Genomic DNA, 16,553 nt, shown 5'->3' with positions numbered 1-16,553 from the left:
TTCCAACCATATGGTCGGTATCTGTCCAGAAGCCTGCGCTGGCACCTTGCCTAGCCTCTCAGCAATCCGCTAAGAGCCTAAGCCAGTCCCTCCTGTCCCTTCCACAGTCCAGTGCGCCATTGAGCACTGGAGAGGAGAGCAGAGAGCTGCTGACTGACAGTTATGGCTCTGCTCAGTGCAGAGGGAGAGAACTGAACAATCAGTGGTGTTTGTTCATTCAGTTCTCACTACAGAGCTGGTGGGGGACAGATGCAGCATCGGATCACTGCTGCATCCACCTAGGAAAGTATAAATGTCTTTTTTAAATCCCAAACTTCACTTTTAAATGCTAGCAGACCAGAATATCTATACTTTTCTCCACATTACAACTACTAATGCATGGCCACTTTAAATTTACAAGGAGCTGAAAACTTTCAGGTGATCAAAAAAAATTCAAGCTGAGTACCTCTGTTATGGATTTTACTTATTTTGCTAATGTTGAAAACAAACCTCATTAACAAAATCAGGTTTGCCAATCATCCATAAAGTTATGGACTGTTTATAAAAAACAGCCCGATTTCTCCTGTCTGTAAACATCCATGGGAAAGGAGAAGCTATCCATAAATTTATGGGAAGAAAAAAAGAAAAACCCCATCCAATTCCCCTGGTTGTACAGAAATCAATCAGTAGATCGACATCTGTACACCAGCCTGCCCACACGTGGATTAAAATTTGGAAGAAAGCAACACAGGGTATAATACCTGCCACAGCCACAAAACAAAGGATCACAGTAGCAGCAGGTGAACACTCCCAGCCCCGTGTTGCCAATCATCCATAAATATATAGATGGTTGGCAAAAAGAAAAAAAAAAAAAAAAAAAAAAAAAGGGAATTTTTCTCCTGTCCATAAAGATTTGTGGACAGGGAAAAAGTGCCTCGTCGATATGCAGCATTCTGGAGCCAGCTGATTATAGAATTGCTGGATCAGGCAGTGGGGCGGGTCCAGGTGTGCGCCAGCAAAGTGGCATCACAGTGCTTATCGGCCGTGGCTTATATTTTCACACCCCACCACACGAGTTGAAACTGTGCCTGGCAGTTCACTAATCAGCTGGCTCTAGGACTGCACATGCATAGTTCAAAGCCAACAAGAGGATTTTTTTTAATGTGCCTTAGCCCTCCAGCCAGCCGCCAGTGATGATGGTATGTGTATAGGAGGAACTCTGCCAGACTCTGATGTAAGGAAGGAGGACTATGTGGACTCTGATGTAAGGTGGTGGTACTCTGGGGAGGGGTCATTAATTTGGCATGTGGCTTTGATGTTGGCACACAGTGTTCTGTTATCTCCAAACACATTCCCCATTTAGCTTCAGTCTCATCACACATTGCTTCTACAGTTCTAGAATATCGTTATAGTCTGTACTAAACATTTTTTTTTATTTAATTAAAACTCACTTAATCCTCAGATCTCTCTCACACAGTGATGGCCTCTGGCATATTCTTTGCCACCAAGACATTTTTAGGGAGTGCTGGATGGCTGTGTGCTGTGGTTCAATCAGTTACATCACTACAGGACACAGTGGTTATGTGTGGGCCAGGAGATGTCTGCTTCTCCTGCAGCAGCTCCATTAGCTGCAAGAGTATGTCTATATAAAAGGCTTTTTTATGGGCTTTTTTTTTTTTTTTTTTGCAGCAAAACTTTAAGAACTACTCCTGATTTAAAAGAATATTGTAGATGAAGGTCAAATCTCATTTTAGAAGCTTTCTATGGAGAAATACTGAAATGTAAGCTTTCTCCATCAATTACTGAGCGCTGCATTGTGGGGGGCCAGAAGAGCCACTCAAGACCTAGAGGTTTGAGTTTTCCATTAAAGAATTCACCAGTGAGTCAAATAGATTGGCACGGTGTCTAGGCCATTTTTGATGCATCTTTGCAGTTGTTGTGTTGCTTGGAACGATTTTTAATTATTACTTTTTCAAATGTATTTTTTTTTAAAAGTTATTTTAAATGAAAAAACTAAATTTAAACTGCAGAAATTATTACTTTAGGTCTACTGTACATGCAAGATATTCAGGTATGTAGGACATATGTGGTATATGTTAAACTGGATGTTTTTATTTTTTTTAATTAATAAAATTATGTATTGAACCTAAATTTGTAGAATGGCAGCAATTCTAATCCTCAAATTATACAGACAGAAAAAAGAATTTGGATGTGAAGTTGCCTCCTTTTAGTTCAATTAGAAAAACAGATTTAAGCAACCACCCATGTAAACCATAAACAAAGAAAAAAAGAAAACCGTGGAATTCTACTGCCACTTGCTGGCTGACTCAATGAACAACAATTTAGAAATAATTCCAACATACACTCAATACATATAAAAATCTGGCTTTAGCCATCTAAAATAAAAAAAAAAACAAATAACAATAATAATTATTATTAATGTGAATTCATCTATACTGTGAATACACATTTAACAATTACAATATTTTCAGTATATAAGCCATGAAAAAAAAAAAAAAAAAAAAAAAAAAAAAAAAAACACTTAAAAAAGTAGGATAACTGCTTAAAACTGGGGTTTTAAAAATTAAATAGAAAATACAATACAGCTATGAAATCCAGTGACCAAACCTTGGCCAAATGAAAAGCAGGCTTAACTTTTTTTTTTTTTTCTTTTTTTTTGATTTATACAAAACACTGCAAAATAGCAGAACAAGGATAAGGCCCCCATTCTTTGCTGTTGTATACAGTATATTCATCTTACGCCAATATGTAATTATGAATATAATTATTTGTACAATTTAGGCAAACTATTACAGACATGTAATATATTTGGGTTTGGAATAACATCTTTACCAAAGGATATTACTTTTGTCTACTGACAATTGTTCTAGTGGTATTTTAAAACATCTTGGTGGTCTTAAAGAAAAAAACTCAACACAATTAATAAAGCTTGTTGAATACCACAGGGGACCCTGTGCACATAGCACTTGTCCGTTACAAATGGTGCTGTGGTTTCTTAGTAGTGTTGTCAGAAAGCTATCCCTTCGCACTGCTATTCAATAAAGCTGGACAAAGAAGATGGACGTCTGGCTGAATGGACAGGGGGGGCTGCGGGAGGCTGTGTATTATTTACAAACCACATCATTGATTTTAATAGGGGACAAGCGCACTGGGTCCCCTGGAGGATTTAACAAGACTAACTTCTGCTGTATGTTCTTCATTAAGCAAACTTGAGAAAGTTCTTTTTTTGCCCCTTACCACTTTCCTTCATCGTTTATCCAACTTTGTGGTTAGGAGTTAATAAGAGGAAAAAATGCCTGCCATTATTTAGCTGTCATCATAGGATTCTTTGCCACCTCATTGTAAAGCATGGCCTGGTTCTTTGAAGACGTCCAGTACCAGAAGAGCGGGTGTCAGTGATCAAGCTCTTTGGAATCTATCTGGCTGCAGGAATGTCCATATCACTTGAAATCCCCCCACCACCCTAGTAATGAGAGACCCAGTGCCAGTTATTTTAAAATTATACTTTTGATTGTGGTATCCCCCCCCCCCAAAAAAAAAATACTCGGGCAAGAAAAAGTCCTTTTCTTTAAACACATCTGTAATCCTAAATTAAAAAGTTATGAGCAGCAAACCAAACCAAATAGTGTTCTACACTAGGTGAGCTTTTGCTTTAGGGAGAAAACCCAGATATCGTGATCCCTAAAAGAGATACTGTCACTTCAGCAATTCAGGACAAAGGGGCATTGTCCCAACCCACTATGTTCACCTTGTCAGCAGTCCTCTTCTGCTCCTTCCTTTCACTCAGCTGGTGACCATGCCTAAACGCTTTTTTGTGTATGGGGAAATTAAGGACCTTCTCCTGTGAACAGCTCAAGTCTAGCAGCCAATCACTAGGCCCAAGCACTGTCACATGACAGACCGATGTCACACAGCACAAGGCATTTTGTGCTGGTTGTGACAAAAGGAGCAGCAGGGGGATCAGTGGCAAGGTAAGTTTGAGTGAGGTGGGTGTTTTAATTGAAGTGGTCTCTGAGGAATTTTCAATATATAGACATGCAGCAAAAAGGACTAGACTAGCATCATCCTGCGTTAAAACAAAGAATTTAATTATTATAAACTTGTATCAAGAAAAAAAAAAAAAAAAAAAGAAGACATCACGGTAAAAACCTTCAGTGCTTAAAGGGTAAGTTCACCTTTACAGAAAAATCTGTAAGGTGAACTTACACAGGACCCCCTCCTAGCCGCCTCACTGCTCCAGGGCTTAGAAATTCCCAGAGCTTAATCCCCTAAAAACATACCCAGTCAGGAGGTACGTTTAGGAGCATTCTAACTGGTCGGCGCCATGAAATGGGCGGCGCTGACCAATCAGAACACACGTAGCCCGTCCTCTCAGCGGGGAAGAAGAGAGAAAGCTAAGGGGGTTTCTAAGCGCTGGAGCCATGAGGCTCAGAACGGGAGATCGCCGCACTGCAGGTCACCTTTCTGTAAAGGTGAACTTACACTGTAATGCCCCGTACACACGGTCGGACTTTGTTCGGACATTCCGACAACAAAATCCTAGGATTTTTTCCGACGGATGTTGGCTCAAACTTGTCTTGCATACACACGGTCACACAAAGTTGTCGGAAAATCCGATCGTTCTGAACGCGGTGACGTAAAACACGTACGTCGGGACTATAAACGGGGCAGTGGCCAATAGCTTTCATCTCTTTATTTATTCTGAGCATGCCTGGCACTTTGTCCGTCGGATTTGTGTACACACGATCGGAAATTCCGACAACGGATTTTGTTGTCGGAAAATTTTATCTCCTGCTCTCCAACTTTGTGTGTCGGAAAATCCGATGGAAAATGTCCGATGGAGCCCACACACGGTCGGAATTTCCGACAACACGCTACGATCGGACATTTTCCATTGGAAAATCCGACCGTGTGTACGGAGCATAAGACTCATGAGAGTTCTAGTGGAAACCTGTACAGAGAAAACATTCATTCTTATATATGCTGTCCCCTTTGTTGGAAAAGGACAATTACCTAACTGTAATGCTCATCCAACAATTTCACAGGTTTGTGAGTCACCGACGAGGAACATGTGTGCAGATTTGGATATATAGACATGCACAGTGTGCATGAGGACAGGCCTCATGCACACTGGATGTTTTCTTTAACTCTCCTAGAAGCCTCCTCCTGGCAACAGTGTTTGGCCAAAAAAAAGGCTAACGCTTGTAAAAGTGTGTAACACGTTAAGAAGCGTTTACCCACATCAAGCATTTGGGTGTTCATTTCATTGGCCAGAAAAATTTACACTGGCCACTGAAATAAATGCACTGAAGCACTAAACATGCTTAGCTTTAATAAGCTTTTACAGGCAATTGTTTCTGCCAAAATGCTACTGCTCCTGGGTTGACTGGCGGTGGGTTTTTTCTATCCCTGCCTCTAAACTCTCTTGCCACTAAATGCCTTTAAAGGTTTATGGGCACATATGCTAGAATGGAGGGGATTTTCGAGGCAGAGAAAAGAATAAATAAAAGGCCAGACATCCCTAGGAGCAGCTGTAAAAGCGTCCAGTGTGCATGAGGCCAAGAAAAAAAAAAATTAAAACATCTGTTTGGTTTGTAAACCTAAAAAGCATCTTAAGCCAAACGTGTGACACTGAAGAATATCACACTATGGTTGTGTGGTGAATATTACGTGTGTGTACATACACACTATATTACCAAAAGTATTGGGACGCCTGCCTTTACACACGAACTTTAACCACTTCAATACCGGGCCTATTCTGGCACTCCTCTCCTACATGTAAAAATCATATTTTTTTGCGAGAAGTCAGAACCCCCAAACATTATATATGTTTTTTTTTAGCAGACACCCTAGGGAATAAAATGGCAGTCATTGTAACTTTTTATCTCGCACTGTATTTGCACAACAATTTTTCAAACGTGTTTTTTTTTTTGGAAAAAAAAACTTTCATGATTTAAAAAATAACAAAACAGTAAAGTTAGCCCAATTTTTTTTTAATGTGAAAGATGATGTTATGCCGAGTAAATAGATACCCAACATATCACGCTTTAAAACTGCGCACACTCATGGACTTAAAAATTTCCATAGGCGACGCTTTAACATTTTTTACAGGTTACACGTTTAGAGTTACTGATGAGGTCTAGAGCTAAAATTGTTCCTCGCGCTCTAACGCACGTGGCGATACCTCACATGTGTAGTTTGAATGTGGTTTACATATGTGGGCGAGACTATGGGCTCTTTCTCACGGGGCGGATCAGTGATGATCCGCCCCGTGAATATCCGCTTGCTCAGCGGGGATCACTCTGCCGATCCCCATTGAGCAGGAAGATGACAGGTGCATCGCTGCACACTGTGCAGCGACGGACCTGTCAGAGCGCCGCTCTCCCCTATGGGGGGATCGGATGATGACGGACCGTAGTGTCCGTCGTCACCCGATCCGATAACGGATGGAAAAGTAGGTTTTTCCTCCGTTACACTTTTCGGATCGGAGCGGGTCGGATGTCAGCGGACATGTCACCGCTGACATCCGACGCTCCATAGAGATTCATGTATGTCCGTTTTTCATCCGAAAACGGAAGGATGAAAAACGGACATACGGATCGTTAGTGTGAAAGAGGCCTAACGTGTGCGTTCGCTTCTGAGCACGAGCTACTGCTGGGCACAGGAACGTTTTACTTTTTATTTTAGATTTTACTTTATTTTTTTTATTTTTATTTTCTTTTACAAAATTTTTTTTTTTTGATCGCTTATTCCTATTACAAGGAATGTAAACAATCTTGTAATAGGAATCATTCGTGACAGGTCCTCTTTATGGAGAGATGCAGGGTCAATAAGACCCCACATCTCTCCTCCAGGTTGGAAAGCATGAGATCAAGAAAAAAAAAAAGAAGTTCACCGATCCCATGCTGAGAGCCGCGATTGCGGCTTTGTTTACTTCCGGAAACCCGGGGATGACGTCATAACGACGCGCCCGGGCCTCCGACATTCATAGAGATGACTGGTGACCATCTGGTGACCGGAAATCTCTATCGTCGTCATCTGGAGCCAGACGATTCTTTCCAATGGCACGGAAGACCCCGGAGAAGCACTGGATGGCGGGGCTGTCCCCTCCAGTCACCTGTAAGAACAATCAAGCAGCGGAACTGATCATTCTTATGGTGCACAGAATCACCGGCTGAAAACGAGGATATCTGAATGATGCCTGTAGCTGCAGGCATCATTCAGATATTCCCACTGAAAGTCCAGGATGCCATATGACATCCTCGGGCAGGAAGTGGTTAATGGCATCCCAGCCTCAGTTCGTAGGATTCAGTATTGAGTTGGCCCACCCTTTGCAGCTATAACAGCTTCAACTCTTCTGGGAAGGCTGTCCACAAGGTTTAGGAGTGTGTCTATGGGAATGTTTGACTATTCTTCCAGAAGCACATTTGTGAGGTCAGGCTCTAATGTTAGACAAGAAGGCCTGGCTCTTAGTCTCCGCTCCAATTCAACCCAAAGGTGTTCTATCGTGTTCCATGTCTTTATGGACCTTGCTTTGTGCACTGGTGCAAATCATTTGGTGGAGGGGGATTATGGTGCGGGGTTGTTTTTCAGAAATTGGGCTTGGTCCCTGAGTTCCAGTGAAGGGAACTCGTAAGGCATCAGCATACAAAGACATTTTGGACAATTTAATGTTCACAACTTTGTGGCAACAGTTTGGGGATGGCGCCTTCCTGTTCCAACATGACTGCTTCCCAGTGCACAAAGCAAGGTCCATAAAGACATAGATGAGCGCGTTTGGGTTGGAGGAACTTGACTAGCCTGCTCAGAGTCCTGATTTCAACCTGAAAGCACACCTTTGGGATGAATTAGAGCGGAGACTGTGAACCAGGCCTTCTCATCCACATTAGTGCCTGACCTCATAAATGCTCTTCTGGAAGAATGGTCAAACATTCCCATAGACAAACTCCTAAACCTTGTGGAAAGCCTTCTCAGAAGAGTTGAAGCTATTATAGCTGCAAAGGGTGGGCCATGTCAATATTGAAACCTACGGACTAAGACTGGGATGCCATTAAAGTTCAAGTGCGTGTAAAGGCAGGCGTCCCAATACTTCTGGTAATATAGTGTGTGATTATATATAGGAGAGAAACATTTTTTTTTTTTTTTATTTTAAAGCACTGACAATGTATGCAGTACTTAAAATACTATCAGTCCCTGCCCTGCTAGCTTACATTCATACATAACCACATAACATAATTAACCACTTGCTGACCGACATATGAATATAAACGTCCTCTTAGCAGGGGTTATTACAAAAACATGGCTGCAGCTATAATCTTGGTGCCATTTTTTTGAGATGGCTGTTAGGAAATTGGTTTTCTGATCTTCTTTGTGATGAATAAACCCTAAAACAACGATGATCTGTGTTTGGTTAGTTGCTTTGGAGGGCAGGGGGTATATCAGGTGCCTAATGTCTACATAAAAAGGACCAGTTACTGCCCTAAGCTAACACAAGGGGGCTTGTTAGCCCTATTGTGATAGCAATAAAGTTAAATGAAAAATAAAAAAGTTTGTTCCAATGTCACCTTGCAATGCTGTTTGTACCAAACACTTGTAAAATAACTTTTTTTAATAAAAATAATAGAAAACAAAAAATAAAAGCATCCCAATCCCTTCACGCATACACGCAAATGTACACAAGCGCATAGGTCTGGAACGCATATGTCAACAGTGATTGTACCACACGTGAGGCATTGCCACGAATGTCGCAGTGAGAGCCATAATTCTAGGGAAAACATTTTTTTTTTTTTTTTTTTTTTTTATGAAAATGTAAAATTTGGCCTGGACAGTAGGTGGTTAACCTACCAACATTTCTTTGGCGTGTGGAAGGAAATTGGGGTATCCTGAGGAAATCCAAACAAGCACGGGGAGAACATGCAAACTTCTTGCTGGTAAGAGTGCTAAGCACTATAGAATACACCCACGTGGTAGCAGCTAATAAAATTTGATAAAAATATACTGAATTGTTAGGTGTACATCTTAAATTAAAGTCTATTCTCATTCCTCAGCAAACATTTAACTCCAACTATATTAAATGGAAATCATACATTTGTGAGGAATGGAAACAATGACTACTTGTATTATACAAAACAAATGAAATTAGCAAGCTCACCCGCTAACCCTTAGTAAATACACCAGTATTTACAGTTTAACCACTTCCCGTCCGCCATACAGTAAAATGACGTGCGCAAAGTGGTTGGGTTTTCCTGATTGAACGTCATATGACGTCCAACAGGATAAGCCGCAATCGTGCGCTGTGTGGTGATCTGTGGTGTGTCAGTCTGACACACCGCAACTCTGATCTAGGTAAAGAGCCTCTGACGCAGGCTCTTTACCACATGATTAGCTGTGTCCAATCACAGTGTAAACAGGAAAAGCCGAGTATCGGCTTTTCCTCTATCGCAAGTAAAGGAGAGCCGATCAGCTGCTCTCTTGACAGGGGGTCTGCGCTGATTATCAGTGCAGCCCCCTTGAGGATGCCCACCCAGGACCACCAGGGATACGACCCAGGACCACCAGGGATGCCAATCAGTGCCCATAAATGATGCCAAAAAGTGCCTCATCAGTGACGCCTATTATTGTTGTCCATCAGTGCCACCTTATCAGTGCAGCCTCATCAGTGCCCGCGAGTGAAGGAGAAAACTTACTTTCTTACAAAAAAATTATAACAGAAACAAAAACATGTTTTTCTTATTTTTTCAAAATTTTCAGGCTTTTTTTGTTGATAGCACAAAAAATAAAAAACCGCAGAGGTGATCAAAAACTTAAAGAAAGCTCTATTTTTGGGAACAAAACGATATCTTTTGTTTGGGTACAGTGCAGCATGACCGTGCAATTGTCATTTAAAAATCGACAGCGCTAAAAGCTGAAAATTGGCTTGGGCAGGAAAGGGGGGTGCCCTGTATTGTAGTGGTTAAACCGTTTTTAGGCATGTTGGTAGATTCTATAGCGTTACACATTAACTAAAGAGTAAAGTTTTTTAATTTAAAAACCTTCTCCAGTAAACATCAAAAAAAAGGAAAAAGAAAAATGTATTTAGTTTTAAGGTCAAAAGAAGTTTTAGGTCAATTCCGGAAAAAAAAAAAAAAGGATTCCTTTAGAAGCAAAAATGTAGAAACATGAAAAGGAATTTTGTTATGCAACCTTCACAATTGCTATCATTTATGTACACTAGTGCTTTTCTGCATGTTATCCACTAGATGGCGCTTGTCTACATTTTATGTAGGCATGCTTAATACGCTGTTACACTGTTCATCAAACCTGTTCTACTTCCTCTGATAGATTACTTGCAAAACATGCGCTATCTACCAAAATGAAGAGCCAACAAAATGAACTGCTGGTGGGGCTTGAAGGCTGAAACAAGTAAATGTTTGGTTGGTATTATTGTGAAGCTAGTTTTTCTAAACAAGGCACTATAAAAACTGTATTCAAAACTGAACTGTACATTGATTTCACCATTCTCTCTTTTATGGAGGGTTGTAGAACGTTACAATCATTACATGAGTGTTCTTCAGACATTTCAGGGGTATTTTTTTAAATTGTCTTTAGACAAGCATCACAAAAAATAAAAACTTTACAAGCAGTCACTTGCTAGCTTTTATGAATATTCAAATTATCCATTCACGTGGAAAGAATGATGGGGAAGGTGATTGATATTTGAAGCACTTTATGTCTCATGCAAAATTGCTCTCGCAATAAAGAGTATTGAGCAAAGGCTGTAAATACTAGTTTGATTTTTTCATTTTTAATCATTAATAAATTTGCAAAGATTTCAAACAAACTTCTTTCATGTTGTCATTATGAGGTATTGTTTTGTAGAATTTTGAGGAAAATAATAAATGTAATCCATTTTGGAATAAGGTTGTAACGTAGCAAAATGTGGAAAAAGTGAAGCGCTGTGAATACTTTGCGGATGAAGTCCCATTGAATTTCCCACTATTGCGCGCGCGTGCCGGCCGGGAGCTCCGTGAGTCGGGTCGCGGGTCCCGCGGACTCGATCGCCGCGGGGATACCCGCGATCGCCTCACAGAGAGGACAAACGGGGAGATGCTAATGTAAACAGCATCTCCACGTTCCGCCTAGTGACAGTGTCACTGATCTCTGCTCCTCTGTCATCAGGAGCAGAGATCAGTGGCATGTCACAGCTAGCCCATCCCCCCTACAGTTAGAAAACACTCCCTAGTACTGACTTAACCCCTCCCCGCCCCCTAGTGGTTAACCCCTTCACACAGGAATCAGTGCATTTTTATAGCACTGATTGCTGTATAAATGACAATGGTCCCAAAAATGTCCGATGTGTCCGCCATAATGTCGCAGTCACAATAAAAATCGCTGATCGCCGCCATTACTAGTAAAAAAAAAAAAAAAATAATTAATAAAAATGCCATAAAACTATCCCCTATTTTGTAAACGCTATAACTTTTGCGCAAACCAATCAAATGCTTATTGCGATTTTTTTTAACCAGAAGTATGTAGAAGTATACGTATCGGCCTAAACTGAGGAAAACTAATTTTTTAATTATTTTTTTGGGGGAAATTTATTATAGCAAAAAGTAAAAATTACTGTGTTTTTTTCAAAATAGTTGCTATTTTTTTTGTTTATAGCACAAAAAATAACTGCAGAGGTGATAAATTACCACCAAAAGAAAGCTTTATTTGTGGGAAAAAAAGGACGACAATTTTGTTTGGGAGCCACGTCGCACAATTGTCAGTTAAAGCGACGCAGTGCCGAATCGCAAAAAACACACCGGTCAGGAAGGGGGTAAATTCTTCCGGGGCTGAAGTGGTTAAAGACTACATTGCCAATTGTATACTATCTATATTTTGAGTTAAGGGTGAATAAAACGTAGCCAGTTTTCTTGGGACATGTTCTCTTGGACAGACACATACACCAATTACAGATACCTGCTTTTTGAGTATGTTTAATTTAGAATGTAATGACTGCAAACAAGTATGCTATGTGCACTAACCTGGTGATGGTGTAGCCGATTCTTCAAAGCTGTCATCAGCCCCTTCATCTCCAATGCCAGAAGCCAAAGAGTCTTCTGGAGCGGAAGCAGAGTCAGGACTGCTGGGTCTACTAGCAGAGTCGCCTTCACTATTTGATCCATACCGGTCAGTGTGAGTAACCGAACCACTTTCACTCAAACTTCTACGTTCCTTTCGATGTACTCTAGAATGAAGCACCATTTGGTGATATGTTCGAAATATCTTCCCACATTCAAAGCATTCAGTGGATTTGTTCTGAGAAGACCTGCGGCTCTGGCGTGAAGGTGGCCTAAATTCCAATTCATTAGGTGTTTCAACAGCATTTTCGACAGGTTGAGCACTGCTGCTTTTCTCTGGGCGACCCCCACTTGAGCAGCTCCGTTTCTTTGGATTGCTGGTGTTGTTACCTTCTGGCTCCCGTTTGCGTTTCTCCTGATTGACGAGAATGTATTCGCCTTTATCTCGGTCATAACACACATCTGCATCTGCCAAGGTTTCATCCCATCCCAAATATTTCACATATTCTGTAGGCTCAGCAACTTTGCCCTTTGTGGCCAGCTGCCAAGCTTGATAACTATTGATTGGGTCAAGTTCAGGAACTCTCTTTCCTTGATGTATGTCTGTGCATTTCAGTGAATCTTCTAAAGGCCGAAGCTTCAGATAGTCCAAGAAATATGGTTTTGATCCTGGTCCATCCGAACTGACATCTTGCAAACCAGTATTTTGTGTGGTTTTGTCTTCATTAGAACCTTCCTCCATTTTGCAGTGGATTAAATTGTGTGCATTTAAACTTTCTAAGTTTGTAAATAAGTTTCCACATTTCACGCAAACTTCATAGAGGCATAAGCCAGTCATCATAGTCTCCTCTTGAACAACATCATTAATAGTGGCTACTGGATCAGTATCAGATTTGGGTTTGTTTTTGTTCCCAGTTTTGGGGCCATGAGATTTCATGTGATTTTTCAAAAACCATGGCTCTTTAAATCTTCTGCCACATATATGGCAACCATGGTCAAATGATCCTCTATGCTTCTTCATGTGAGCTTTAAGAAACCAAGCCTGACCAAAAGCTTGACCACAGATTTCACAAGGAAATTCCCCTGAATTAAGATCATTTTTCCCATTCTCTGTGAATCCATCCCTGTTTAATGGGATTGCTGTTGTGATATGATCCTTCTCAATGTGGTTTAATAACGTCTCCTCTCGCAGAGTCATGTAACTACAGAACCTGCATTTATATGGCTTGTGAACTTGTAGAAGATGCTGGTCCAGCTCTTTTTTTCTATCGTACTTGTTTTTACAGAACATGCAATGGTAGTCGCCAGGCTTGTTATCATCTGCTGCCTCAGAGTCTAACTGCAAAGATCCATTAAGAATTTTGTTGCAAGCAGACGTGCTTTTAGTTGGGCTTGCACACACACCCATTCCTTCAGAAGCCCCAAGTTCTCCATGAGACTCTCCCATTTCCACATCCTGGACCTGGCCAAGAGTACCAGTCCTATGTGTTCGCAGGTGTATCTTAAGATTACCTTTCTGGGCAGCTCTATGGTCACAGTACGGGCATTTATATGGCTTTTCACCTGTGTGCTTTCGCATGTGCTGTGAAAGAGAGCTCTGGAAAGGAAAGCTTTTCCCACAAATGACACAACTGAAGCATGTTGGTCTGTCATCTTCATCATTTTTACTTGACTTAGCAGCAGATTCACGTAGTTCCATATCAAACTGTTTCCTTCGTTCCATTACCAATGGAGCATGAGGCAGGGAGACTAAATCAGTAAAGGAAACGTTGGCTGTGGAGCTGTGTACTTAGCCTTATGCTACTTGTTCAGCATAGCTTCAAGACTGATCTTCAGAAACGTATGCCCACAACTACTTCCATCAGGATACTATAGGAAAACAAAAAGAGAGAACCCAAAATATCAATATAATGTTTTAATTCATCATAAACAGCCTAAAAACAAAATACATTATTCTTTAAACAAAGATTTTGTTACAGTAATTATTCAATGTACAAAACACAAGGCCTTGCCCCCTTCAAAGATACCTAAATAAACCTTTACTACAACCTGAAGAAAAGGATTGTGGAATTACTTTTCATACTGCAACATGTCCTTTACAAAAAAAAAAAAAAAAAAAAAAAAAAAAAAGATTTTTACATAGCAGCAACCTTGTCTATGCTTCCAATATACAGTACATGATTTCAACTCACTCATACCTAGAGATGAAAACTAATCCACAGATAGTGGATATCTGCAAATACAAACAAAAGCAATGCATCAGGAAATAAAAACAAAAAACATTAGGTCTATTCATCTAGGATGATAACTCAGTAACAATGGCAGAAGAGCCCTTAAGTGGTTGTAAACCCTTACATATATCCAGTGAAGTGACTGGCCTCAAGTGATACACAGTGATGAAACAAATCCTTCTACATAATGTGTACCTGTTTATCGGCAGTCTTCGCTTCTCTACATCTGTTCAAAGTCCATAATTTATAAAGCTTGTCTGAACTGTCAGAAACAAGGGGAAGAGCTAAAATTACACTCTGCAGAGCTCAGTGAGGAGAGCTCTGAATGCTGATTGGAGGGAGCCCCCCCCCCCTTCCACACAGCACACAGTAATAGAGCTGAGGCTGTCAATATGCTGGATGTCCATCCTGTTAACTTTCTTCTCTCTTGGTGTCAGAAGTGATTCATGTTGGTAGCAGAGGAATGATGCAGCAGACAGAAATGACACTTCACACTAGAAGGGGCACGACCTGCAGGTCGCCTCACCGAAGCGACCTGCACACGACTGCCACAGCAACTTGCAAAACAACTTCTGTATAGAAGTCTATGCAAGTCGCCCCTAAAGTAGTACAGGAACCGTTTTTCTAAGTCGGAGCGACTTGCGTCGCTCCGATTAGAACGGTTCCATTGTACAGAACGGGAGGCGACTTGTCAGGCGGCTAGGTCGCCTGACAAGTCGCCCCCGTGTGAACCGGCTCTTAGTGTTCCTAATTTGAGACAAGTACACACTATAGAGAGATATGCTTTGTTCATTTTTTATGTCTAAGGTTTACTACCACTTTAAAGTGATTGTAAAGTCTCTTTTTTTTTTTTTTCTATTAAAATAACAAACATGTCACATGAACCTGCTCTGTTGCAGTGGATTTGCACAGAGCAGTCCCGATACTCCTCTTCTCGGGTGCCTCTTCTGTGCTCCTGGCCCCTCCTTCCTGTTGAGTTCCCCACAGCAAGCAGCTTGCTATGGAGGTACCATAGCCGAGCTGTAGCTCCATGTGTCCATTCAGACACGGAGCTGCGGTTCGGCCCCACCCCCTCTGTCTCCTGATTAGCTGACTGACTTTGACAGTAGCGGGGGCCAATGGCGCCGCTGCTTTGTCTCAGCCAATCAGGAGGGAGAGTCCCAGGCCGAGACACTCGTGGACATCACTGGACAGAGATTAGACTTTAGTATGTATTAGGGGGGCTACTGCACACAGACAGCTTTTATCTTAATGCATAGAATGGAATAGAATGTTCAGGTAGGAGGAGATTTCCACTACAGCCTGCGTCCTCATGCTGCTATGGGAGGTGGATCGTCCATCAATCAAGATGTGACATCCCACCCACTGTGTTCTTTTTTTAGTTACTGGGCATGGGTTGTCATTTAGGATCTGTATACACTCCCAAATGTGTGATGTCATACCATGTGACCTGAAAAGCTCAGTTCAAACAAGGAAACGTTCTCTCCAGCAATAGAGACCAAACTGAGCATGTGCAGCAGTACTACCCTCACTGTGTCTTGTCTGGCCTTGCCAAGAGTGACCTTGCAGAAGGGGGAGGATCTGTGCACACAGGATCAAAGAGCTTTTTTACACAATGCAGAGGTTTAACCCCTTAAGTTCCACAGTGAGAATAACAAGCATGCTATTCTGCATATACAGACAGATTTTACTGTTGTGGGTTTAGTAACACTTTAAGCTCAGTTGAGTTTTTTGAAAAAAACTTCAGTTTTAACACTACCACAGAAGCTAGTTTTAATTTAACAAATGTATTTACTGATTTATCTTATTACTGCTATATCTGGACCCACACAGGTTAAGCTGTGATGTTACTCAAATCTCATAATCAGTTTTATTGAGTAGTCCCTTCCTGCCTCCTCCTTAAGAAAGTCACATTAAGTGACGTTTAAAAATTGCTAATCAGATGTAACCAAGACCAGTAATAACCTATGACATAGTATGTAATCACAAGCAATGACAATGCATCTCCATTATAATTTGTTAAAAGTAATCCTGGCCACGCACTATGCGAATTTTTCAGTTCCCGATTAACTGGATGAAATTTTCCTGTTGGTCCCCTTCTACGGGATATCCTTTAATTAAAAGAAATCAAAGGATCCAGATGAAAACATTATCAGCCAACAAAGGCACACTGCCCCTCAGAGCCACCAGCACAAGTGTCAGAATCTCTTTTTTTTTTTTTTTTTTGTTTCAGCACATGGGCTGAAACAAATCCATCAGTGTATGGCCAGCTTACATC

The 16,553-nt window shown here is 41.1% G+C and overlaps 1 protein-coding gene across 12 annotated transcripts in view; it reads right to left on the bottom strand.

The window, feature by feature from the left end:
- The window catches only part of ZNF516 (zinc finger protein 516), a 160,658-nt gene that overhangs the window by 32,241 nt on the left and 111,864 nt on the right, over positions 1-16,553 (bottom strand). For all 12 annotated transcript variants that reach the window (XM_073631230.1, XM_073631236.1, XM_073631234.1 and 9 more), the window contains one exon: positions 12,009-13,913. In XM_073631230.1, coding sequence (XP_073487331.1) covers positions 12,009-13,767 — 1,759 coding nt within the window. In that variant the 5' untranslated portion in view covers positions 13,768-13,913. The remainder of the gene's footprint in view (positions 1-12,008; positions 13,914-16,553) is intronic.

This window comes from Aquarana catesbeiana, linkage group LG05 (assembly GCF_042186555.1).
Source record: "Aquarana catesbeiana isolate 2022-GZ linkage group LG05, ASM4218655v1, whole genome shotgun sequence".
NCBI classification, from domain to species: Eukaryota; Metazoa; Chordata; class Amphibia; order Anura; family Ranidae; genus Aquarana; species Aquarana catesbeiana.
The sequence above is the reverse complement of the archived record's forward strand: the minus strand, read 5'-3'. Positions and strand labels throughout refer to the sequence as shown.